The sequence below is a fragment of the Colius striatus genome, chromosome 11 (assembly GCF_028858725.1).
Source record: "Colius striatus isolate bColStr4 chromosome 11, bColStr4.1.hap1, whole genome shotgun sequence".
In the NCBI taxonomy this organism is placed as follows: domain Eukaryota; kingdom Metazoa; phylum Chordata; class Aves; order Coliiformes; family Coliidae; genus Colius; species Colius striatus.
Window position 1 is genome coordinate 19,391,831 of NC_084769.1, and position 27,884 is coordinate 19,419,714.

Genomic DNA, 27,884 nt, shown 5'->3' on the forward strand with positions numbered 1-27,884 from the left:
GTTTTACTGTTATCACTTAAAAATACTGGTGGAATTGATGTGTCTTGAAACATCTTTGCATATATAATCTCTTAACTCTCTATACATCTGATTTTTTAACAGTCCTAAGGTAGTAGTTTATTGGTATAATTGTGGAATAATTTTACCTTATAAATAAACAACAATTTCTGTAGTTTAAGCATATTCTAAACTCATCAGTGTGTGTATTTATTTCATAATACTGTAATGTTTATAAGTAAGTAGCTAATCCCAAAATGGTCTGCATCAGTTTGATGGTATCTGGAATGTGCTGCTCCTCGGTCAGAAATTAGATTTTTTCTGCTTCTCCCTGAAGCAAGGTCACAAATATGAAAAAAAAAACATGAAACCCCAAATCTGGTCCTGATATAAACCTGAAATAAAATCTGATTCTTAAAATGTGCACAGTATTTATATTCCTTTTAAAAATGTAAAACAATTAAAGATTTAGCCACAGTAAGATTATTTTTTGCTGGGATATACTTTTCAGCTACATCATAACTTAGAAATTTTACCTGAGGCTACAGAAGTGTTTACATGTCCATGCCAGTAAACATACTGCTTTATCTTGAATTTGCAAAGCTGACTGTTACAACAACAAACAGACTTTCTTTCCACTCTCCAATACCTTACTAGCAAATAGGGAGGTAAAAAAATCTGTCAATGAGATAAATATAGAGATACATTATGCTATTTTTAAAGTCAGAATACTACTATTTTTAAAAAATTTCTAGGGTGAAACCGTAGGATAATTATTGTCAAAATACTTACTGCGAAAGCAAATAACACCACAGTTGGCAAAGGTTAATCATTATAGTGATTTATTGAAAAAAACACACACCTCATGATACAGACAGTTTAACAATCCCATGAAACTAATACACAGAATGTCATGTGGCATAGTGCTTCTTGGAAATTAAAATGATCAATTTTAAGTCAGTTTAGGGGCTTGATTTTTCAAAATGTCTTTTAATTAAATCTTTGTTTTAGTCTGTCAAAATGTATGAACTTGCAGCTTAAGATAAGAGAGGAAGAACTCAGTCATGAAAACACTGACAAAGCTACGATGATTCAGGAAAAACATTCAGCTGATCTGTTCTCATTACATGGCTTCACTTTTGAGACACTTTATTTTCAAAAGGGTTATAGCAGGAAAAAAATCAGAAAATAATCCCCACAGTGTGTCACAAGATGTATGTCCTATGATATTCTGTGCTTGATGACAGATGTGTTAGGTCACCTAACACATTTTTATCAGCATTGTCACCCTATGATTGTAGTGAGTACAGACGGGAATTTGTTCCATGGACACACATGACTGCTATGTGTTTGGTCATTAGATCATCTTCTTTGTCCAAGGGTACCACTGCAAATCTTAATGCACACAGCAACCATGTGACTTCATCCTTCTCCTTCCTTGGGTTTGCTTCCTCTTCAAGACAAGTCTCCTCATGCTCAGGGGCTTTCACAGCATTTATGATGCAACTCTATGAGAAAAAGAAGCTTCTAATCATCGGTAAGAGGTTGAAATGGGCTTTTATTTTCATTTTAAGTCCTTAATCTTCATCGCTTGAAGGACAATGAGCTGCATAATCCAAACTAGGGAACTTGATGGGCAAATCTCCCCATTTCTTAAAAATATCCTTTCTTGTTTTCTTGTGTTCAAACACAACCACAAAATTTTTAATCTTCAGACAAGGCAGATCAAGACCTTGGTGAACCATCATATTTCCCCAAGCCTGCAAGTATAAGAAAAGTACATTTCAGATAAAATAGACAAGATCATTAGACAGAAATAAATACATACAATAACAGCATAAAAAGTATGAAAAGAAATGTTCCTCACTTGTCCACATTCTTTACATATAATTTCCCCATTTATCTGGTGATCATCATTCTTATCTTGCAATGTCTTATTTGCTCTTGTATGGTAAAGATTTCTGAAAAACAGTCAGATAGTGTGCATCAGAATACATTTGTCATTGATTGCTACACACAGACTGCAACACACAGTGGCTAAAATGGCTGCTCAGATGTGAAACCTACAATGTCATAAACTCTGCTGGTTGTGCATGTTCAGGAGGTGGAGAAAATGCAAGGTCATACTTCATGCTCCTAAGTAATGGTGAAATACAACTGTACTTCATGCCTCCTTTCATAGCATTTCAGGAGCTGCATCCTCCCTTCCACATCATAAAGTAGGCCCTCCATTATAATTTGGGATAGAGCTATCTTGCTTTTTTTCAGGTGCCATGGAGCTGTCAAAAAAATGAAGTTCAGAGGTTTTATTTTTATTCCCTGTAGTCCAACCTTACTCCTTAACAGAACCATTTCATTTGGACTATCCAAATCTGAAGAATATGTGCATATTCTTACATCATTTAGTTCAGGGAGCACTTGATCTTGAGGGTTACTATTAGCTTGTGCATGTGGGCTATAAGAATTATTACCTTGTAATTTGAATTGACTGATAACATTAAGCTGACAAGAACATTTCACTTAAAAGTTTAATGTTTAGGGCTGCATCTCAGGTTTTTTTTTTTCCTACAAATGGGTTCTAATTTCTTATAACTTCTCAAAAAGTCTTTAGAAATTATACCAATGATACCTCTCAATGAAATAAGAACTTTGGAGGGCAGTAACTTGATAGAATGGTGGCTGTTATATAATTAGCAAAGCATGACTAATCTGTATTGTACAATACCTAATACAAATTTAATAAGCAAATGCAGTTGGAAGTAGAATTATGCATGTGGAATACATAGAATCATAGAATGGTAGGGGTTGGAAGGGACCTTTAGAGATCATCTAGTCCAAACCCCCTCAGAAGCAGGGTCACCCAGATCAGGTCGCATAGGAACATGTCCAGGCGGGTCTTGTTAAGGTCTTGAAGACCTCCAAGGAAGGAGACTCCACATACCATATTATATATTAGTTAACAAACCCCTGAGGGGGTTTGGACTAGATGATCTCTAAAGGTCCCTTCCAACCCCTACCATTCTATGATTCTGTGATTACTGCAGATGCTGTTATCTTCTTCCAAAGATTCAAACTGTGATCACCTTGAAATCAGCGTTATGAAACAACATCTCCTTCAAACTTATTAACTGTAAAAGCCATAAAGCCTAGGAGTTGATAATATCAGAATTATCTCTTTTTTTTTTTTCCCCTCACAGGGCCTAGAGGGTTACAGGCCCTGTGCAGCCCTGCTGAAGAGAGTATCTGTTTCCACCTGAAAGAGATAAAGTAGTTCATAAACACTTACTGGAAATCTTTTTTCACACTGACATGATGCATGTTCTCAATAACTTGTATGTCTTCTCCAGAACATACCAGCTTGTGGCAATTTTTGCATAGGAAATTTATTAGTGAAGGATTTTTCTTGTATGCCTTGCACTGATCTCTCTTTGTCTTCATTTGTTTTTCCATTATACTTTGCAACTGGAAATTGTGAATCTAGAAAGAGATCAATAAGAGTACTGTAATATTCTGGTGGAATGACAGCAGTAGTTTTCTTTTTCAGTTATTTTACCAACTTCTCTGACAACATGGCTTCCAGTCAATTGTCTGTGACTTGTGTGTTTCCCCCTTACCAACAGAAAAGCAGATTTTTCTAATGGTCCAGAAAACGTGGATTATAAAACAATACTGGCAAAAGGATTCCTCAAGGACATATGTAGCAACTAATATTATTTTAAGTTTTCATCTTCTAAGTAGATTCCAAATAGTATTTCTTACAATTTAAATCAGTCTTCTTTAAAGGGAAAGTGCAGAGTTGCAGTAAATACCTTCTTTAAATACTCTTCCTGTGGCATCTTTTGGACACGCTGAATGGCCTTATACATCATTTGCTCACGGAAAACATTAACATCTTCACGTTCAACAGCTCCTGAGCCACTTGAAGCCACTAGGGCATAGGTGCTCTCATCAGCTCGAGCCCGACCACGAGCCTACAATTTGCAAGGAACACAATATGAACAGCACAATGCTCCCCACAACACAGCACAACATTGTTTTTCCTAGGTACTGTTCCTTATGCAGTGTCCCCACTGAGCATTTTTTTCCACCTAGACAGATAAAGAATTGGTGAATAACACATACTGTTTCTGCATTATCATCAACATCAAAGATATCAGTGAATAGTACTCAGGGTATTTGTGATCAGAACATTTTGCAAAGCAGAAACTGTATTTTGTCACTAGAACAGAGAAAATGGACAAAGTGGTATTCTGGTATGCAATTATCTCTTTTTAGCTGTTGGTGGTACAAATGTCTTTTACATCAAACAGCCTTGTCTATTACAAGAGCTTACTGTTTATGTAGAGCTTTAGATGGATGTTACACCATTACACATGGAAGCAAATTTTATATTGCATGCAAACTGAGGATGGCAAATGGAACCGAACCTTGTTGCAAAAGCATTTTCTCTTTCAGCATGCAAATATTTCAGAATTATCTCCAAATCCCAGGTATATGATTCAGCAGTTGCATATTCCAAACAGGAAAGCACTTTTAAAAATACGGTATGTATGCAGTAAACTCATACCTGCACCATAGCAATTTCATTGGTGACAAGGCCATAGCGGATAACGATGTTACACTCTTTGATGTCTAGGCCTTCTTCAGCTACAGTAGTAGCAATAAGTAAATTTACATTTCCACCTCGGAATTTATCAATAATTTCTCTTTGCTCATTCTGTAAGTAAATAATAATAAAAAAAAGCATCAGTGTATTAACTTTCAGCATTAGTTTCTGTCATCATTTTCTTCTAATTAAGAGGATTAAGGAATGCTAGCCTAATCATTTCAGAATGAAGTGCCAAACATCAAGCGACTTCAACAACCTTGTTTAACCATCTTTCAAGATCCCAAAGAAAGAGTTCCTATTGAATATAATACCTGTTCAGCACAGTTTTTGAGGGACGAGGGAGCAGAAGCCAATCTTTTTAACATAACTGAGCTTGGAACTTTGTAGCTCATTTCATGGTTGTCAGGAATTTTAACAATACAATTGTTCTATCATTTTCAAATTCTTAAAGAGGTTATTCAGACGTTCTGGATTTTTATAACTTCAGTAACTTCAGCTTTAAGTATAGAGTTCACCAATTCCAAGTCAAGCTCCAAACCACTTTAAATTCCCCATAATAAGTGGGGACTGTAATTTTGGTGATCTAGGGAGCACAGCAATGATATGCATAAATAAATTACCCCAAAACACAGATTTCTGAATTAGTTGAGTATTTCAAACAAGACTGAGCAGGGAGGCAGAAACTTCCTATTTGTTATATTTAGTTTCAAAATGTAGAGGCTATTGTTTTGCTTGTGCACCACACAGATTAAATACCAAATTTTCATAGAAAACTTTGAGAGAACAATTTGTAACCTTTTTTTTTTTAAACAGAGCTGAAGGAAATGTACTCTGCCCAGCAGTAAACCACATAATTTTTGCTCAAATGTTGAAGTGGCAATTTTACAGGGAGTAAAAAGCAGAACAGAAGAGGTTTTAAGATACTGAAGTACTTTGTTTTGAAAATATGGAGGTGTAAATCATCAGAGAGATGTTATGGATGAAGTCATACATTGGTATCAGATGGGACTGTTGAATGACTGATTGGGATAATTTCATTGAGAATTTTGGCAACTTCTTTTTCAATGATTATGCGCCAGGGTGAAGCGTGCACACAAATTGGTGTAAGTTGATTAAGCAATGATATCAGAACAAGACAGGCATAATCAACACTGCAATTTTATTTTTCAATGTGGCAACTAAAATATAATTTAAATTCCTGTTGTCCCGGTAAGTATAAATTCATTTAACTAAAGCAATTTGCTACTTCCATTTTGTTCACTTTTTTTTTCTTATGCCTCACTACAAGCTGTGTCCCTTTTGACTATACACTCCTCTGGGAAATGGCTACTTGTTACTCCTATTGTCATAGAATCCAAGACCAAAAATCTTGTTTCTTGTGGAAATAAAATTATTCTGACATTGTTATTCACCTATCATAAAACCATAGAATGGTAGGGTTAGAAGGGATCTTTAAAGATCATCTAGTCCAACCCCCTGCCAAAGCACCTAGATCAGGTCACACAGGAACGTGTCCAGATGGGTTTTGAAAACCTCCATGGAAGGAGCCTTCACAACCTCCCTGGGCAGCCTGTGTCAGGGCTCCCTCACCTCAACAGTGAAATAATTTTTCCTTATGTTTAAATGGAACTTTTTGTGTTCCAGCTTCTTCCCATTACCCCTTATCCTGTGCACAAGATACAACAGAAAAAAGGGATGCCCCAAGCACTTGACATCCACCATTTAGATATATGTAAATATTAATGAGATTCCCCCCTCAGTATCCTCTTCTCCAGGCTGAACAGTTCTCATAAGGAAGATGCTCCAGTGCCCTGATCATCTTGGTGGCCCTGCGCTAGACTCTCTCCAGAAGTTCTCTGTCCCTCTTGGGCTGGCGAGTCCAGAACTGGACACAGGACTCCAGATGAGGCCTCACCAGGACAGAGTAAAGGGGAACAGAACCTCCCTCAACCTGCTGGCCACACTCTTCTTGATGCATCCCAGGATGCCATTGGTCATGAGGGCACATTGCTGGCTCATGTTTAGTTTATTATCAACCAGGACTCCCAGATCTTTCTCTGCACAGACATCTATCTTCCAGCATGTCTATCCTATCTTGCAGCTTATGAAGGTAAGCTGCTGGCAGGCATGAAACCAGAACTCTGGGCTCCCAACTTCAGTTTGTTACTACACCAAGCTGTTTTCTCAAATCATGTACAAGATTTTAACACTGTAGTGCATAGTCTGTACCTGAGTCATGGGTTTAACTTCACTGTTATGTCCAGCACCGATAAGATAATGGGCCTTAATTCCCACTTCTGCAAATTTTGGGTTGTCCTTAATCCACTGGAATAGAGCACAGGCACTTAGCCGAGTCTTGGTGAAAATAATTCCTCTAGGTTCCTTAGTCTTCGTGAACTCCTCCATTAAAGTGTTTCGCAACTTTATTAGGTTCTCATTTTCATATTCTGGATTTCTAGCCAACTCTTTCAGCTGTTTCTTTTTTGCTTTAAAAATAGTAATGTAAATTAAGAAGTAACCATGTCAGATAACAGCTCTAGAAAAAAACAAAGCAGCTTTCTATATAATTCTCCCAGCATGGCTAATTCACATTTGATTTGAAGAGCTATGGCATATCAATTACTTTTCAAGTGAGTATAAGTTCATTAATAAGACACTAATCAAAATAAGTCACGATTAACTTTTTAACATACACTTTGCCTCTTTTCATGGTGAGAACAGGCAAAATAAAACTCTGTATGCACCAGAAGTGGTACAAAACTGACTGCACCATATTAAAGAGCCAAAGCAGAGCTTATAGTATTTGCAAAACAGTTTTAAAACAATGGAAAAAGACTTACAAGGAGAAACAGGTTAATATGCACATCTCTCAGAGCTGATAATTATTTTTTAATTTAGACATAAATTATCCTTGAGGCATTCATTAAAATAGGTATCCTCATTAGAAACATGCACAATGATGAATGCATTGTTATCAGTGATGCAGCTTTTAAAGACATTAAGGTTAAATGAATGACTCTTCCACAGGCATTATTGATCATGACCAGGAAGGATTCCTCATATCTTTTAATTTTTTTTAAAGCTTTTTAAAATGTAAACCCCTATGTCATTGTCAGCAGATCATACAAACGCAATAATACACTTTAAGGTAGGAGCCTTGTGTGTTAAGATATTACAATCACTCTGATGTCATCATCCTGTGCAGATCACTGCACTGCACCTCATCCACTCTATTGTATCACAAACTACTACACCACTCAGGCAGCTGACTACAGCCTTACTAATGTTTTAGAATGTAAGTAAACATGCACAAAGGCATATAAAAAGTAGTTAGATGTGACAAACTCCCACACTTTTCCCCCTTAGTTAAACCGACACTAAAGGCTGCAGTGTGAGTTTATGACCCAAAGATGAACTCCACTTTTAAAAGTTGGAAAGAAAAATTTTAGATTTTCTTACATTACTCCTGGCACCTTCAGTGGTAAAAGAAAAACAAAATGGAATATAATTTATTATTCATTGTCAGGTTCTTTGAATCTCATTTACCTGTTAAAATGAAAGCAATCTAGACAACTCAGTTTCATGTTTTACTTAGTTTAACTTTTTGGTTCTCAGCAACAGCTCAATACTGAAATTCTAATTAAGAGGATATGAATACAGGTATGAAAAGTCTTTAAAAGATAGTGACATTATCTAACCTAATTATTTTTTTGAAAGTATTTTTTAACTTTTCCTGAATTTCTTAGTGATGGCATTCTCAATTTGCAGTTCATAGGAAATGTGATGTTAGGATACATGTTGCAGTAAAATATATTTTCTTTTGGACCACCCAGGAGCCACAAGCAATGGAAGCAAACTTCATCTTTTCCTTGCTGTAAAGGCAGTAAGGAAAAAAGTGAGGAAAAATAAGATCCATGTGTTATGGACTGAATGAATCGTAATTCCAAGGTGAATGCTTTAAAAAAAATGGTAACTTTGGTCTTTGCTATGAAATCCTCTATTTAATTCTCTAATTGCTCTTTACCTGAAGCTCACTCAGGGTCATCACTCTCATCTCTCAGCATATGGACAAATTTTGGTAAAAAGTGTTGGTTAAAAACCCATAATTTCCTTCATTTTGTATTCCATTTGCTTAATTTTTTGATCCTTAAAAGCATCTACTGGAATATACCTTCTATGTATTTATCAGAGTGTCTTCAGGGACATTGCATTGGAGAAACACAGAGAACACCTTTTACTCACTATCACCAAAAAGAAAAAGCTGAAGAACTTCTGCTACATGTTGGGACATGATTGCAACTATGATGTTGTACTCCATACTGTATGTACTAGGACATCCAGATACTCTTATAGTAAACAACATGGCAATCTCTAGGACGTAACAATGGACCCGGACCCATGCAAATCATGTTAGTGCACAGTCTATGAATTTAAAATATTAAATATCACAATATATTTAAAACTTACCATGAAATAAACCTATAAGAAATTCATCTGTTTCATCCTGCTTTGAGACTGCTGGTTCATCACCATCATCATCATCATCACTCCTTACTGTCTTTTTACTTTTCTCCTCCTTATAAAAGTTATTTAGGTGATTATATGCATCCACCATTCGGATGGTGTCATTTATCTGGAGAGCATCATTGTACTTCTTCAAGTGTTCTGCACATACACGTTCCTTGCGTTTTTCTTCTTTTGCAGCTAAAAGTGAAAAAAAAATCAAAGACATGCCTGTGTATAGAAAGACTCAAAAAAACCCCAAGCTGGGATATTTTTGCCATGCACATACCTTTTTTTTCTTCTCTAATCACCCACTGTTCATATGGCTGAGTTCCAAACTCAGATTTTGGACAGAGTTGGCAATAATTTTGAATGTCTCTCATGATCTCAGTAATTTTCTCTCTAAATGGATCCTAGAAACAAATTGATTACTAAAGTAAGTAAGCATCTTCTGGCAACATCATTAGTGAGTGAGACACTAATTTTTTAAATATTAAATCTTAAATTAAAAATCAAGTATGGCTGCTAAGTGCATTCAGACTTATGGAAGGAAATAGTTCAGAACATTAAAACCACATATTTTTAGTCACTCCAACAGAAACATTCCAACTATAGTTCAGAAGGTCTTTTGACTAGATACAAGAGTTATATTTTTGAGGTACATAAAGATTTAATTCTATTTGACTTCACTGATACTTTTCCATACAGAAGAAAACAGCAGTTAAATACACATGTTCAGATTAGCACTTTGAGTCACAATAAATCTATAGAAAAACAGCATTAGCCAAAAGCTTTTGAAACCATAAAACATATTTTTAAAGGCCCATATAATTTCAATACTGGTTTGTTTGAAAAGATATACCTTTCTTTTGTCATCTGCAATTACAGTTTTCTTATATGGTTCCTTCACCTGATTCTTCAATTGAGAGGCATGCTCTATGACAGTCATGATTCTACATGCATCAAGATTCGCACAGATCTGGGAGAAAACAAAATGTTATTTCTTTTACCATTTAATGTGTTATTTCATGTGAAAATTGAATTAATGCAACAAAGCTTCTCATTTAGATACTGGGTTTTATAAAACTTTACTTTCTTCTTACAAATATCACATACAGACACTATCAGCATAAGAAAACCCAGGTCTTTGAAAAGCATTTGGTATAAGCTGAACAAGTTACTTTTTAGACCAGAGTGATCCTTGTAGAGAAGGAAAAACTTGTAGATCAGGTATTTTGAAAGAGAAAATATACTATCAATACTTTGGAAGAGTAGATTTTGGAGCATAGAAGAAATGAGCAAAACCAATTTTGAAATATAAAAAAAGAAAGTAATGCTAGACAGTTATTATAGAAGTAAGAGCTGGTCATAAAGATGGTTTGCCAGTGTGAGGGCTATTTACTTTCAGAATATGTTCTTCAGCTTTTGAGTAATTTCTTGCACTTCCTACACCAGGTGAGGCTGTAAGTCCCAGAATCTGAGGCTGCTGGATCAGTGGTTTGTTTTCTTTTGCCAGCTTCCTGTTCTTCATCTTTTCTTTTAAGTAACGTCGCATTATATTGTTGTAGACACCTTCTTTTTGAGTGTGATGACACTCATCGATAATGATGAGCGAAAAATCTGGAAAAAAAAAAGACTCCTAAAATGTTTAATTTTCTTACAAATGTAATAATTTTTTTACAGGTAAAGACATTGTTGAAGAGAACCTATCAGTTTCTTTGAACTTTAACATATTAGGAAATTTGTGTATCTGGAGGAAGGTGTGGATGGAAGTTGCATATATTATTGGACTTTGGAATCTTTGCTGCAGTCTTGATGTGTCAAGTACTTTTAGATTTCAAGTAATGTAAAAAGCTTTTCTATTTTTGCAAAACCAATCTGACGGTATAAAGAATTTCAAAGAGTATTTTTAACAACCAGCAGTGAGAACATATCATAGTTTAACTCAATCATATCTTTTGTATCCATAACTGCATGTTGACAAACTATGTACTGTTTATGAGAAGATGTTAGAAACCTTTCAGATGTTCCAGAAAGGCCTGTCCTGATCAAAATAGGCTTCCATTTTATAGCAACACAGAGATTTCCTCTCTGTTACCGTCTAATGAAAACATTTATATTACTTTATGGATGTGTCATTGTAAAGAACAAACAGATGGTGGGAGCACTACCAATCATCTCTCTTTTTTAGCAGAGGAAAGTAATGAAAATTCAAACAGGTATTATGTGCCTTTTAGTCAGATCATATTTACATGAAAAAGTAAAGTACTATATGATAAGGAAAATTAACATTTTTTGTTTGTTTTAAATTTCTCATAAACATAGAAAACATATATGTCCCTGGCAGCATATTTCAAGTTTCTGATTTGAAAGACTTGGGAACATTTCCTTGTTTCTCTAACAGTAAAACTGTTTTTTATGGAGCTCCCGTTCTTCCTATATCTGGCCAATAACTGTGATTTGACATTGCTTCCTACAATTCAACAAATGTTTGTGGAAATGACACTGTAAAGCAAATCACTGAAATGATTTGGGTTAATCTCTTTTTTTTTTCAGCTTTTTCTTTTTCTTTTTTTTTTAAATCTGGACCATTTCTATAGCCTTGTTTACACATTAGTGTGTTCAAATTGTGGCATCACTGCAAATGAGTTTGCCACAACTGGCAGCAGAAGCTAGAAACTCACAGAGAGTTAGAACATCTCAGTTCATTATTTTCTGATAGTGAAAATATCATTTAACTTCATCTGTGAAGAACCTAAAGAAAGGTGGAGACTTAACAAGGGAAATTTGATTTAAAGGCTCAACCAAAAACTACTCCTAGGAAAGCAAATTCGTGCTCCATGTTATTGGGGAAATCTGATTATCTTTACAAAAGTGGTTCAGGAAGCCAGTTTGGACTGATGTGGTTTCGAACCTACATTTCTATTTATTTCTAAGATTTATACACATTTCAAGACTCCAGTAATAGTGCTGGCAGTTTTTCAGTTATTTTGCCAATATAATTTGACTCTCTGTAATGCATATTCCTATCATTACTCAGGAAGAACCTAACACATCAGGAGAGATGCGCTTCTGCTAAGGAAGTAATACATGGCTTTTAGAAAGTCCACACAGTGACCTCAGCTCTTGGTAAAGAAGGTAAATATCTGGTAAAATTTTGGTAAAATGCAATTAAGAGAGTGCCCTCCATTTCATTGAGGCTGGAATTCCACAAAACAAGTAACGAAGACCTGTGTGGAAACAGGTGAAAAAAGTATTAACAGAAAGAAGAAATAACTAACTAGGATAGTTTATATAGGTTGTGTGTTAACCAAGCCACAGCCATAAAAATGGAGCTGTCTCTATTCTCTGTTGTGTGGATTTGGTCCAAATGAACTTACATAGCACAGGTGTAACAGGCTGGAAACATAGCCCTGTTTGCAGGGCCACCTCAGTTCCAGAACAAATATAACTCCTTCTGAAGGAACCTTTGCGAGGTGTGAAACCCATTAAAAAACCTCCTTCATCACACAAGCTGGTTGAGACTCAGCCCAGTTCTACTTAGGTCAGCAGTTCCTGTAGAAATGTTTCGGTGTCTCTGTACGACGCAAATGATTGACATTTGGGAAGGTTTAGCAACTCAGGTGCAGTGGAAAGACAGTCAGCATTGGAAAATCTCTGATGCTTTGCATTGGTTAATAAAAAAGCATTTTGAAGGAGGGGAGGCAATGGTGAGGTACTCAAGTGGCTCTGCAGTAATTAGTTTGTTTCAAGCAGTATTCCAGTCTACACTACGCACTGATAGACACAGGCTAAACCCTCAGGTTTCTCTGTTGTCTGTAATAAGTAGCTCTTATGTTTCAGACCCATTATTTTAAGTAAGGTATGTCTCTCCTCAGCTACATCCTGGTCCATCTAAGAAAACAACAAAAAAAGGTTGACTGCATGCAGATAGATGGAGAAGTTAATATCTTACAGAGGCAGGTCATTGCAGTCCAAATCCTGCAGCTGAAGTCATGGGCCATTGCATCATTTGTATGTCACTGGCAGATAGTACTATTTCCTTTCTGATCTCCTATAGATATCTGCCACTTTAGTACTCTGGGCAAACAATTTTATGTTATCTTATATTTTTTGTTTTTTTCAACATCCTTCATCTGTCGTATTAGACCAAGTATAAGTAACCATATCTCTGCACATTAGCAAAACAGTAAGAATTTAGAGAATACAACTTTTAAAACAGATTGGCTTTTATCTTGTGTTCCATTTCTCAAACTACTGACTATGTTAGTTTTTATAATTTTTTTCTCATCTTCTTTATGGCTTCCATGTGTTATAATTCACTGCCCTACCAGACTTGGAAAGTGAAACTAGTATGACTGCATTTGCACAAAGTTGTGCTTCAGCTAAATGAAATAGAAAGTGTAACAAATATTTAGTACAAATGAATTGTAAGATTCTAATTTGGTTTGAAAAAATTGCACACTCATTAACTAAGATATGCTTTTGACTCTCAGCTTAAATTTATAAAACCAGTCAACTGAAAAAAAAATTAAGCACTGAATGTAGCATCTTTTTACTCTGCAATTTTGCATAACAAACACATTTTTAGCCCTTCTGGAAAAAATTCAGAATTAAATACTTGCCTGATAAATGTACACCTTCTTCATCTTCTTTGGCTGCATTTAACAGTGAATTCTCAAGGATCTGTGCTGTACTGATGATGACATCATTTCTCTTGACAACTTCAGGAAACGAGATTTTCAGCTGAGAATCGCCACTTAAACCAGTAACCTGATACCAACGCTTCAGGAATGGATTAAACTCCTTCCGTAAATGCTGTTCTACCAACGGTACCTGAATAAAAGTTTCCAAGCAATTTAAACTGGAACACATACAGGATTAAAAATACATGCATGTTTGCCAGAAATGTTAGGTGACCATACACTTTGTGCAAAATATACTTTTTCTAAAAAAACCCAAACATTCTCTCATTCACTGCAGGGTACAATTAAAAAAAACCCACTAAACAAAAACCAAAACCAACCCCTCCCTTCCAACTGCTCCTATTAAACCTATCTGTCCCAAGAAGGCCTAAGTGTACCTGAGAAAGAATGAACAAACCATGCATGTTCTGCTCTTTAACTGGGCTTCTAACATGCTATGAATTTTATTCTTATAGGAGGATATAGATATCTTTAAACATTTTAAAAAAAGCCCTTAAAGTGTATTTCTGATTTTAATATCACAATAATAGACTATTTCATATGTGCTAAATTTAACTGCAAAAATCACAGCAACTATCAGATAATCTGACAGAACATTCCCTAACTGTGGTGAGACTCATTAGGTGGCCTTCATTACCAAATCCAAACACAGAATGTGAAAAATATACTTTTTTTTTTTAACAAATGTGATTTTATTTCTACTCATTCTAACATGAAACATTACTTTTTCCAATAACGTGGTACACATCTAAATTTGCACTCGTGCTGGGGTAAATAAAAATAATTCATGCTTGGACACCACTGATAGTACAATGGAAATGGCAGCCTAGAGTTGTATGTCTTTAAATATAGCTACACCTAGAGAAGCTGAATAATGTGTTTATATTCCTTTTACAGGTTCTATATTAACAGAGCATGAGGTTTGAAAAATACTATTTTTTAAAAAATGGACCAACGTACCTTATTAACGAGTACTATAACTTTTCCAGTCTCTGAAGCTATTTTCTTCTTATCCAAATGATCTTTGGTAATGTAAACAGCCACTCTGGTTTTACCACTGCCGGTAGGGAGACATATTATAATATTCTCTCCATTCAGTGCTGGTTTTGCAACTTCCATCTGGTAATCTCTCAGGATCAGATCTGGCTCAGGTGAAGCTCTGCTCTCCACTTCATCTTCATCTAAGGGTACAAAGAAATACAAGTATCAAACAGGAGGCATACAACATTCATCAGAATACTGAGCAAATGTCAAAGGTAAAAATATTAATTTATTATCAGAAGTATCTTCTAAATAAACAGAAACAGGGTGTATTATCATAGGCATTGCTGCTCTGTGGATCTATGTAACTCTCCTTCAGAATCTTACATCCCTTCAGCCCTGCTGACATGACTGTTACTATGTATCAATTCAAATGATACAGTTCAGTAGCACTGGAATCAACAAAGGTTGTGTTCAGACTGCAGTATTTATAATCTAGCTAATTTATGTGACGTTCTTGTTCATCAGTACTGAAATTTATTTGGTTACAAGTGAGCTACCTTTTTAAATACTTCCCAGAGGATGAAAAAAAAGATGGAGCCACAGAAAGAAAAAGAGATAGGGACCACTTAAAAAAAAATGATGAAAGGAGCTATAAAGTATAAAGATCAAATAGATAGGAAGAATCAATTGTCCATACAAGACAGAACTAACTGCAGATGTATTACACCTATTCATGGTAGATTGCGCTGCTTGCAGACTGACTCATATAATAATGCAATCAAGCTGTTCACTAAAAAGCCATATACATTTGCCACCCAAAGGCCAAAACCTTCCATCTATCATGTGAAATGCAATGGCTGAGAGCTCTGATCTATGGCTCACAGGTGGAACAAACAATGTTCAAAAGTAGAACAATGGTCTTACATTATTTCGGGCAGTAAGAAAAGAATGCCAAGTCTCTTGAGCTTACACTCATTCAGGGATTTAGAAATTATATATTAATATCAAAGGGATTTATGTCAATGGATTTGTGGTGTTCTTTTTTTCTCCTGCAGGTAAGTTTAAATCACTCTCCAAGTATTAACTGTCCCCCGTGAAGAAAAAGCACAAATTCTTTCTACTAGACTGAAAAAATGAATGAAAAAACCCTGTAGTTTTATTTCTTGACGATATCATTAAATGAAGAATCATGAGGATTTTATTATCACCGATACACTTGTTTTGTGTGTAATATATTTTTCTAGTATCTCTGATTCCATTAAATAAAATTAAACTAACAAAAAGCAATGAAGCTTGCTAAAATATTGCTGACGGAAATATCCAAATGCCATTCGTAAGTGTTTTTTGCTTGTTTTGCCTTTTAGTGTGAGTGTGGTACTACCTGGAACACGGGGAAATTCCCACCAGAGAGTACTTGCTGTTACTTATCTTTTCTACTCCTCTTTTGAGGAAGAACGATGTTTACTTTCTGGTTGGCTAAATTCAATAGTTCAATCATATTGAAACTAGCACTTTACCACCCATCTGTTTTGCTAAATTTCAGTTCCTTAACATCCTCAATTAACTGTCCAGGTCTAAAAAATATTTAACTCAGCTCTCTTAGCTCCTCCAGTCCCTGTTTACATAAAGGCTAATATGGGAATCTTTTCACATGATATGATTCCATTAAAGAATTTTCATCATGCACAGGATAACTTTAGGGAAGTTCTCTGCCTTTGTACAGGAAGAATTGCTGCTCAGGGCTAGAAGAAACATGGAAATTCTTATTCTGTTGTCCTAATTCCATCATTTTTTCTTAAATCCAAAATGATCCTTTCACAGAAAACTGCCACTAAACCCACACAATTCTTCGTACTAAAATCCAAATCATGTCAGTGCATTAAGACACTATCCAAACATCTCAGTTAATTAACAGTCTTAGTGCAAAATTTGAAATCATATGTCCATTATATAATCCATTACAAAGTCCATCTGTATCCCCTTAAGGTTTTATTTTTCTCCCAGTTGCTCTCACCGAGGTTACTAGGCATGATTAAAAACCATTAATGTTTTTTTTAACATTTTAACTAGTTTTTAAAGACCAAATGTAAACAGAACATATAGTAAGTAAACATTTGGGAAAATATCTATTCTGCACTCTTCACATACCTGTAGTAATTTATTTTTTTTCTGCTGGACTATTGGACATAGCCAATGCCCAACTTACTTAATGGGAGATTTTTCAGGAATTTTAAAGGATCAGATCATGTATGTTTATGTGCTGCCATGTACCAGTAGCTTGTATCAGCTTGATCACTGATATAATGTGACTTTCCACAGAACAGAGAAGTTTCTGTGCCCAGACATTTCATGTGACATAGGAAAAAAATGCAATGTGACTGATGAGTCACCTTAGTTGATGCAGAAGTACAAAGGATATTCCTCAGAGTCTGCAATCCACAAACTAAAATCCTAGTTATAGGGTAGCAATTTAGATCTGAGATATTCCAAATCTTCTATGTACTTACAAAATACATGGACTTTAACATCTAAAAAGCTTTAAACTATTTTTAAAGCATTTAGAGTAACACTTTGCAGGCATACAATGTATAACATTTATATTGACTTTACTGACCTAATACTAGTTTTATTAGGCAGAACTGGCCTGAAAGGTACCCAGATTGTTTCTAGTCCTTGTACAAGACACAGTCCCAGCACAAACTTTATAAAGCCTAGATGCCAAAAGGTAACTAGCTCCTCTTGAATTCTGTGTAGACAGTGCAGGCTGTTCACCATGGTGGACAGCTGCAAATTCATTCTGCCTTAGGTCTCAGATTTTAAAAAGAAGAAGAAGAAGAAAAGAAGAAGAAAGGATGTGTTTTACAACAGCAACGTTTTACAGGTCTCAGATACACAGCAAGTTCATATCTGTCTGCAATCTCTTATGTAAACACAGTCCAATATTTAGTTTAAAACTATATTTAGGACTTGAACATATGTTTAAATGTGAGATTTGCAAAGGTGTTCATATAGTAACCGCTACTGGTTAAGTTTCTTTTACAAAAAGGGGTCACTAAATTTTTTAGGTCCAAAGTGGACCTTCACTGCTGTTCTGCAGGTACCCTGTAAATGCTCCTCCTTACCCTTAGATGCCTTTAAAGGGTGTCCTAATGCCTCTCACCCTATTCAGGAGCTGGGCACAATCTAAGCTCCTCTCTGAGAGTAAAAGCAGAACATACAAGTGGTAGCATTATGAATATCTGTTCAGGTGACTGCACTGGATGACTTCTGGAAGTCCCTTCCAGTCTATGTGATTCTATCATTCTGCATCACTGACCATTCTGTACAATGACAAGATCTTCAGGGACTACGACTTAACTCCAGACCCATAAAAATGGCATCTATTTTCCAACAAAATAAGAAATCTGTCACCTAAATACTGTGAACTAGAGTTCACAGTGAAAGCCTTCCACTGATTTTTGTTCTAGCCCATTCACATAGTGCTTACTCTCTAGAGTTTATTTTGCAATTACTAAATAACAGAAGCATACCTGAATCACTGGTTGTGCAGCAACTTTGTCCCAGGTTTTTATTAACATTATTGACACTTCCATCTCTTATGGAGATATCTGACTCTAAAAGAAAAACATAAGCAAATGTTGTATAGTATATTTGCTATACAAATAGAAATACCAAAAGCATAGTGTTTGCTCTCTCCCCAAGTTGTTAAAATAGGCTAGACAAATGTCTGTCAGGAATGCCTGAGGTACAATTTCCTTTACTAAACTTTTTCTTAGGTAAAGAAAAAACTGTGAACTGTGAACAACACAATTAATTTTCTTATAGAAGAAAATATGGAGTAGAAGGTGAAAATCCCAAACTTAACAGAGGTAAGGCAATGTGGGTTATGATTTATTGTTGTCAGGCATTTATATTGTTTGTTGAAAGCAAGGGTCCAGACTCGACTGCCTATATGATCACCTCTAGTCCTATTTTACTCTATCTTTTCAGGGATACATTGCACTGCTGGTAAACTGAAGACATTCTCTTTTACTCCCTGTAAGCTGAGTTATATGTGTTAGTAGAAGAAAATCAAAACCAGAACTATAATTTTTATTTTAAAAAAGGTTTCTTCGGGTACTATGAAAAGAATAAACCATAGATTCAAGGTAAATAAAAGCAGAGAGGAATTATAAAATCTTCCAAACTATTTGCTAGTGAAACCAGCGACCGACAATCCTGTTACGCTCAACACAAGACACGGCCAAGGCCACAGAAATCTGGCGAGGTTACTGTAGATATTCTAATGTTTAGCTCTCCCTCTGCTGGACATTTAATGTATTACACCGATCTTTTTTCAGGAAGAAGTCCAGTCGTTTTAGTACTTAAGGAGATATATGGTTCCTCTGGAAAAATCTGCTGCAAACAGCCCCACTGTGCACGGTCAGCTTACCTGTAGCACTCTGTAAATGAACTCATAATGTTAGAAATTAGTCAGAATAATAGCATTGACCAATTTTGCTTAATGAGCTAGTGAACTTGCATCCTATTAAGTTTTTAATTGTTTTTTTCCAGTGAACATCTCATTATGGTCCATATCCATATTGTCCCAAACAAATAATGCATAACTAAAAATACATGCTGTGAATGAGAGTTTAGAAATTAATGCAAGTCATAGTGTCTCAGAATGGTACTTCTGAAATACCGCAAAATCTTGGTAAGGCAGAAATTAAATCTAGTCTGCATTCAGTAAAAATATGACACTTTTACCTTCCTTTGTGCAAGTTTTTCTCTCCTTGAAAGGTGAATGAGTAACAGAAAGAAAACTGCTATTTCAAAGCACAAGTATAATACAGACAACTGAAATGAAGTTACCCTTTCTATTCCTAGAGTGAGGCGTTCCAGTCTTTATTTTTTGTTTTTCTTACCACGAAAAGAAATGCAAACATCTGTCTTACTGTTCTACAGTTTTCATCATTTATCCCATACAGACTTCAGAATCTGAACCAACTATGCCATATGTAGGAAGTGTTCTGATGGGTAAGGGTATTAAAGACTTCAAGCACCTAAATTAGAAGTCTAGTCTCCTAGAAATCGGTGCAATCAACAAAAAGGCACTTAAATATATTCACACAAGAGGCCTGATTTATATAAAATGTCCCTGTTATAATTTAATAGCGTGCATTTAACATCATATTAGTTCTAATCCATGTTCAAAGACCTGTGACAAACTTTTAAGTAGCACTAGTGGGAATTCCAACTACGAAGATGACAATGCTATCTCTTGTTTTCACTTTCTAGGAATCCATGTGGATAGGAAAGAGAGGGTAAAATTAAAATTCTGCATATCTATTCCATGTAGTCTCTCATCTAAAATTGACTACCAAAAGATGTACACGCAGACAATATACATTCACAAAGTGTTTCGTATGCAATTATCTGAATAGCAGTGTGCAGCATGCATTACAAAATAAACTCTCAAAAGAAAATGTCAGTCATGAAGTGAAATGCAAAATATTCCAATGAGAGGTGAATAGAATAATGTTTTCCTTTCTCAACTGTGGCAACTGTCGTATTTTAAAATAAAAAAAAACCCCTCAAACCTAAAGCAGTAAGCCTTTCCAAGACAATGAAAAGAGTTGATATTCTAACTGCTGTTTTCACCACTTTCTCTAGTCTTCCCTTAGAGTTCTCCTTGCACACTGTAATGCAGCATATTCCACAGAAAATTTTCTGTCACTTTACATTAATAAGTAAGTATAAAGAAAATTGAATGCAATGAAAAAAGAGTAATATTAATTTAAAAAAGTCTTTCTATCCTATGCTACATTATGTCATAGAATAACTTTCAATATCAGAAAATAGAAATGAAATATAAAAATATAAACTGGCTATTAAAGTTGGTCCCACTTTCAAATTAATGGGCAGTTTTTCTAATCTGAAGCATTAAGGCACATTTTGTGAGACATTATTGAAATTTCCAGTTAATTACAGTGTAATTTTTTGTTCCAGTATACTTTTATGGAACAGGCCTTGAAAACCAGAGTTGTTGTTTATTTAAATTGTTGTTTATATAGGTAACTGTAGCCTTAATCCAAACCATAGAATCATAGAATGGTAGGGGTTGGAAGGGACCTTTAGAGATCATCTAGTCCAACCCCCCTGCAGAAGCAGGGTCACCTAGATCAGGTCGCATAGGAACATGTCCAGGCGCATCTTGAAGACCTCCAAGGAAGGAAATTCCACATCCCCCCATGGGCAGCCTGTGCCAGGGCTCCCTCAACTGAACAGTGAAACAGTTTTTTCTTATGTTTAAGTGGAACTTTGTTTCACTTCTGCTTATCTGAGTTTTCTGATGCATAATTTCTCTCTAGTTTTCTCTTGGTATAAATTAGCTATTTCTACATGGTCTTTATGACCCTACTGCCTCCACCCCTTCTGACTCCCTGTCTCAGCTATTCCAATAAAAGGGTCAGAGGAAGCTTTAGATACAGTGCAAATTGCAGTATTGTCGAGTGACTTGAAAAAGCTTTTTTCTCCTTGAGATTTGTCCTCAATAGATGAAGGAATGGTGGGAGCATACTACAAAACTGGTAACACTTGACAGCATCAAACCGTAAATTAGGTGTTTCCTGGCAGCCCTTGCTATGTTATATCTACATTGCTAGTTAAGTTCAACTGAGAAGTGCACCTTAAGAGTCAATCTGTCAATTGTCCCACTTACTCTGCCTCATTTCATATCACAGAGTTGGTTAGCATCAGAAGAAATGAAGTCCTGACTGCTGAACCCAAAAGAGATGCGTTCCAGCCACTTGCAGGCATACAGTCCACACGAGACTGAAGTCAACCTGAACCACACTGCCAGAACTCATGTAGTATGTACACCCTTAGCACCACAGATCTCCTCAACTGCACAAGCTGCTGATACCCACTGTCTATTAAACTTCACTACAGCTTAGTGCTGAGACCAGTTTTTAGGCTAGAATTGGCTTGTGGCACGCTAGTTAATAGCTAGTGGACCTAGTTATCTGTAACCCTCAATCTGACCAGTCAGACAAAAGATCAGCCTAACAGTGGTGAAAACTTACTCTCAGTGAGGTTACATGTAATAGCCTTAGCCTTGCCCTGAAAAGATCCTTAGAGTGAGGATAACTCAGTCTGATCCATTCCGAATCATCATGAAATATTTGCCACCCCTTCTTTATGCTGCCAAATCATGTTCTAAACCAAGTTGATATTTTTTTCTGTAGTTAATAATTCACTATTTGCTACAAAATATTGTGATATGTTAAAAGAGAAATAGGCAGCTACCATGCACACTGAAAGGCTGCAGTTTTCAGAGCCAATTTTAAAAAAAAATTATTCTAGTTTGATAAAAAAGAGCAGCCTTAGCTGTCTTATTCCTCTGGCTGAGTAGGCTCACTAAAATCATTTCAGGTAGGATTTCTCTCAGTTGCAACTATTGTTTGAGCTCCATCTGAGTTTGTAACACATATGAATGGCTCCTTAATCATAAAGCATATGTTTAAATGACTGGCTCCCAGCTATGTCTGTGAATTGTTGCTGGTAATTGCTGCTGCTCATAATCAACTCCCAAGGCGTATTTTTAAAAAGTGGATCCATATGAACAGGCCACAACAAATTCTAAAGATCTGTAACAAAAAAATGTACTTATGAGTATGTGATGTGACAAAGGTTGTTTGAAGCTCTATAAATATAAATCCTTAAAATAAACAGAAAACAGTACTAAAGCACTTAACTAAAAAGTTTTCCAACATAGAATTACCAGCCTTCTAGAAGGGAGCACATAATACAGCTGCAGTTATGGTGGTACAGAAATATTCCTCTTGATTTAAACTTTGTCAGCACTGGGAGGAGTCATCAATGTAAACCTAATGTTTTCATTGGATAGTAGAATACCATGAATAGGTCTGAAACAAGATGAATGGTTTAAATTATCAGTATTAAATATGCTTGAAAACGACTTATTTCTTCACACAGTAAATTAAAAAATAATAATGTGAAGTTGTTAAAAGTGCTAATAAGATAAAAGTAAGAGCATTAATATTGCTCAATTATAAGAAAATCAAGCAGCCCACAGTAGATAAAACATCATCGCTACAGCTAGGGCACCGAAAATGTCTACACGAAGGTTACCTATAGTGTGCTACAGTATTTTTGGCCATGTCCTAAGACATTCTGTACTCTGCTAGCAAACCGATTTCCAAATTGTCAGAGACCAGCTCTTACTTTTCAGATTAACTAGTTCGAGTCTGACAACATATTCTTGTTCTAGAGTAACTCTGAAGAGAAGTGAAAAAATTTGTAGATCTGACCCTTAAAACTGCTACTGCTGTTAGTTCATAGGAAGAAACAGAATTTACTGCTTTAACTTTTTTTTAAATCGAGATTTACTTTTTCCATTCATTCCCTTCACCGTGACAGTACCATACGTAACTGAATTTTTGAGAAAGATGAGAACTAATGCACCAATAACATTCTCTCAGTTACTGGCAGGTACTAAGGTTTAGCTGGTACCACCACAAAATACCAGTTAGTGGACATACCTGAAACTGCAGAATTATTTTGAATAGTTGTTTCCAATATACTGTTCTCACTGCTGAAACTGTCATTCACATTTTCTTGCTGTTTCAAATCCTCTGCTGTGGTATATCCAGGTTGGGTTGTACCTTCTGTTTCTTTATTTGTACTGCTCTTTATCACATCTTCTCTATTTTCTGTTCCTAGAAACGAAGTAGAAATTCCAAGACACCCTTAAACATTTAATTTCTTTTAGTGTGGAGCTGAACTGTATTAATCATGCACATAAAAGTATAACACATATTCTTAGTCTTGATTTAAAAAATCCCCAGGGATCAGTGTTGGGGCCTGTTCTATTTAACATATTTATTAACGATCTGGATGAGGGGCTTGAGTGCATCCACCATAAGTTTGGTGATGACACCAAGTTGGGTGGGTGCACAAATTTGCTTGAGGGTAGGAAGGCTCTTCAGAGGGATCTGGACAGGAAGGAGCAATGGGCTGAGGCAAACTATATGAGGTGTTAACAAGGCCCAAGCACTGGGTCACAACAATCCCATGCAAAACTCCAGGCTTGGTGACGTGTGGCTAGAAAGCTGTCTGGCAGAAAAGGACCTGGGAGCATTGGTCAGTATGATCCAGCAGTGTGCCCAGGTGGTCAAGAAGGCCAGTGGTATCCTGGCTTGTATCAGAAATAGTGTTTCCAGCAGGGCCGGGAAAGTGATTATCCCGCTGTACTCAGTGCTGGTGAGGCCGCACCTTGAACACTGTGTTCAGTTCTGAGCTCCTCACTACAAGAGGGACATTGAAGTGCTGGAGTGTGTCCAGTAATGGGCAACAAACCTGGTGAAGGGACTGAAGCACAAGTCTGATGAGGAGCAGCTGAGGGAGTTAATGTTTTTTAGCCTGGAGGAGGCTGAGAGGAGACATCATCACTCTCTACAACTACCCGAACGGAGGTTGTAGTTCTAGGTGGGGTTTGATCTCTTCTCTCAAGTAATGAATTATAGGACAAGAGGAAACGGGCTCAAGTTGTGCCAGGAGAGATTTAGATTGGACATTAGGAAGAACTTTTCACTGAGACAGTTATTAAGCACTGGCATAGGCTGACAGAGAGGTGATGGAGTCACCATTCCTGTAGATATTTAAATGTTTTTTAAACATATGTGGAGCCCAGTAAAAAATGAGGGATAGAGTATTTAGGAACACCTCCTTTTTCATTTTTTAGAATCCAGAGGAGCACTGGGATAATTTTACAATATCATAATCATTGTGAAGGAGTAAAAAGTAGTTGGCAGAATTCTACACTCTTTTCATTTAAATTCTGTAAATAACCTATTAACTAACTTATTCTATTATTTATAGAAAATTTTATACAATGTCTTGAGATCTATAAATGTCTTGTCTCCAAGGAGACATACTGCAGTGTACTTGAAAATTCTGCATATATTTGTAAACCATTTTATAAAGGAAACATTAATCTTTGTGTTGATGGGGAAATCCAGGAAAGGTTTCTTTTGCTTGTTCAAGTTAATCTTCAGAATTTTTTTAATGAATGACTACAAAACCATCACATTGAAAAGCAATGGGTTATAAAAAGCAAGCATTCAGTTTAATTGCAACTAGATAAATATCATTGTTATTGTTATTCCAATTATCATTTGTTATTCCAATATTGCTTAATAAGTATTTTTAGTGTTTAAGGATCTAGCGAACAAGCTGTTAAAAAACTTTGTTTCAAAACTCCAGACAAGGGAAAGCATTAGCCTCAGTGTCACAGTGAAATCAACACAGTGAGAAACTTGCATTGTTTCCTAAGTTAAATTAAAAAAAAAAAAAAAAGAGACACTAGCCCCTCTCTCATTAGTACTAGTGAAGTAAGGTGATTACCTCCTGTATTTCCGCTTAAATCATCTGCAAGGTGTCCATGTTGGGTTTCACGTAGAGCAACCAAAAAAGGAGAGAACCAATCTTTCTTCTGCACTATTCTGCTCAAGAGCTCCCGCGCACCTTCTCTGTTCCCACGATGGTCTGTAACAGTGTGGATCTGGTGAAAACACAAACCCAAATCCCAATCCTGAGTCAGGCTTTGGAAAAGGTTCAGGGAAGTTAGTAATAACAGTATAGGTAGGTATAAAAGCATATTAAAATATACTTGAAAATAAAGAGATAAGTAGGTGTGCCACTCATCAGAAAAAGCTTACTGCACTTTTGTCCAACGTCATGTTTATCCTATATGGTTTTGGATAGGATATATGAAACTTATGAGACCTGAAATGTAATTGGAGACTAGTAGCACTGGGCAACGGTTATAATAATAACCACTATATAATAACTCCTATTACTGTGGAATAATAACTAGTGCTCACATTGGCTTGGGTAATAGCCAACTTTGACTTAGGAGAAGTCAGGACACACAGCTTACCAGAGCTCAGACTTAATCTGTAACATGACCTTATACATAAAATGTTACACTTCCCTCCTTAAACTCTGGCTTCATTTCAATTGCCACTTCAGTATACAATAGCTATGACTCTAGAAAGTGGCTCTTGCCCTCAAAGAAGCTACGGAAAAGTGTCTCAGGGCTGTCATGAGCCTGGGAAGTGGGAGTAGGAAGAGGTAAACAAAAAGGAATTTAGAAGCGCATTAAGGAAGCCTAGGCACTGTTGCAGTTGAAACCGGCAGGATTGTGAAAAGTAATGAAGGGCTTACTAGAAATACCAGCAACAAAAAGATGACTCAGGTGAACACATGCAGCCACTAGTAGGGAATGGAGCCAGTAACCTCCTAAAAGGCCCCTGCCCCTGCCTGCTGTGTTACCATGCTTGGCTCTCCATCTATTGGGGTGCAACTGGCCATTACTGCTACCTGGCAAAAACATATATATGATTTCCATTTACCTGAGATGGAGCATTAAACTACCTAAAAAATGGATGCAAAAGTTCAGAGTTCAAATATCATGTAGTTCCATCCTTAGGTTTCCAGTCTTCCCCTTATTGCTACAGCAAGTAGGATTTTAATTTCTTCTAATGTTACTTCAGAGTGTCCACTTTTGGGGGCTCCAAATAAGTTTCACAGTAGTCCAAACAAGTAATCCTTAGCCAAATGGAATAAACACTGGCAAATGTTTTCATCGTAGGTTAACACTTGCTCTTTTTTGTTAAACTTGTATTTCTGCTCAGCCTCACTGCCTAATATAATATTCCTTAGTGAACCTATGGCAAAAAAGGGGAGGGAAAGTCTTGCTTTATTTCAAATCAAGTATTCTCTAGGACTTTACAGGCCATAACTACTTCCTGGTATGATGCCGAGGCCAGTAGTAACAGTAAAGTAAACAGCAGAAGTAACAGTAAAGCTGGCCATATTCCTTCCACTTAAGACACTGACTTAATCTAACTCTCTCTTCATGGCATTTTTCATTCCCTGGTTCTTAGCTGGCATCCTATCTGCTAGCTCATTGCCAACAACGGTCACTGGATTACTTGGAGCACCATTTCTCTTCTTCCCCAAATGTGAGCACTCCTCTTTCATTTTTGCACATACTAGTCCATTTCTAGTCATGGCTTCCTATTTGCACCCCCCCCAGCTCTGGGGAGTGGCCTGTGGCCTCTGACACTGCCTGGTGCGGGGCCCAGCAAGCAGACTACTTACCCGATCCAGGTCCTCGTCCTGGAGGATGTCCATCTGCAGGCACTTCTCGGCCACCTGCACGGCCCGCATTCTCTCTACCAATGTTCTGTGGAGCAGCTGCACCAAGTGCACGCAGAGGTCGTGGTCGGCTTCCTCGGCGGGCGAGGGCAGCTGGCTGAGGCTGGGGTTCATGTAGCAGGCGGCCAGATCACAGCCGCTCTCCTCGAGCGCCTTCAGGAACTCGTGGAACCACCCGCACCCGCGGGGCCCCCGCTCCACGGCCCGCAGCAGCTCCTCCGCCCCCTCCACTTCGCCCCGCTGCTGCGCGGCCGCCCGCACCTTCTCCTTGTCCTCGGCGCTCAGCGAAGGCAGACAGTCCAACACTGGCTGCACACGAATGAACTGCTTCAGCCGTGGCCTGAAGCAGGAGATCATGTAGAGGAAGCGCTCATCCCGGGACTCCTCTGCCATCGCCGCGACTCCGGGGCGCCTCTGCTGCGGCTGGAAGTCGGCGGTGGGGCAGGGACAGGGCGCCTGCAGGGGCAGCCGAGGGAGCTCTGAGGCGGCGGCACCTGGGGTCGCCGGAGACGGGGGTCCTGCTCGGTGTCAGCGAGGTCCGGCTCAGCGTCGGCGAGAATCGCGTCCTCAAGCTGCCGCCGGGCCCGCCCCGCTTTATCAAGCCCCGCACCGCTTTCGGTTTCGGTTTCGTTTGCTAGTTCAGGGTGCGGCGGCAGGCGCTTTGCCGGGAAACGGCGGCACCGGGCGGGCGGGCGCGGCTCCATGTCATACCGAGTATCGACAAGTGAATCTTGAACTGAAACTATTTGATGATTCCAGCTACTGCTTGCCTGCACAGATGATGGCTGAAGTCTTACTCTGTCCATTGGTGATGCAAATATCCCGACTTTCTCTCTTCTAGCTGGATACTTACACTT

General features: G+C 37.2%; 1 protein-coding gene across 3 annotated transcripts; it reads right to left on the minus strand.

Annotated features, from left to right (window-relative positions):
• Nucleotides 1-822: 822 nt before the first annotated feature.
• Nucleotides 823-27,615, minus strand: IFIH1 (interferon induced with helicase C domain 1). 3 transcript variants are annotated; one of them, XM_010206931.2, is made up of 16 exons: nt 26,971-27,615; nt 25,210-25,366; nt 23,346-23,522; nt 18,330-18,413; nt 14,776-14,996; nt 13,735-13,945; nt 10,512-10,729; nt 9,972-10,088; nt 9,399-9,522; nt 9,074-9,310; nt 6,836-7,092; nt 4,565-4,714; nt 3,807-3,968; nt 3,284-3,474; nt 1,865-1,958; nt 823-1,757 (listed from the first exon to the last, which is right to left on the minus strand). In XM_010206931.2, the coding sequence occupies exons 1-16, from the start codon at nt 27,418-27,420 to the stop codon at nt 1,575-1,577; spliced, it is 3,033 nt and encodes a 1,010-aa protein (XP_010205233.2). In that variant the 5' UTR covers nt 27,421-27,615; the 3' UTR covers nt 823-1,574. The 3 variants fall into 3 exon arrangements, 2 of the variants coding, with proteins under 2 accessions (XP_010205233.2, XP_061860488.1); XR_009819426.1 differs by lacking the exon at nt 823-1,757 and adding an exon at nt 2,065-2,276 and having other exon boundaries at nt 1,868-1,958; XM_062004504.1 differs by lacking the exon at nt 1,865-1,958 and having other exon boundaries at nt 1,641-1,757.
• Nucleotides 27,616-27,884: the final 269 nt, after the last annotated feature.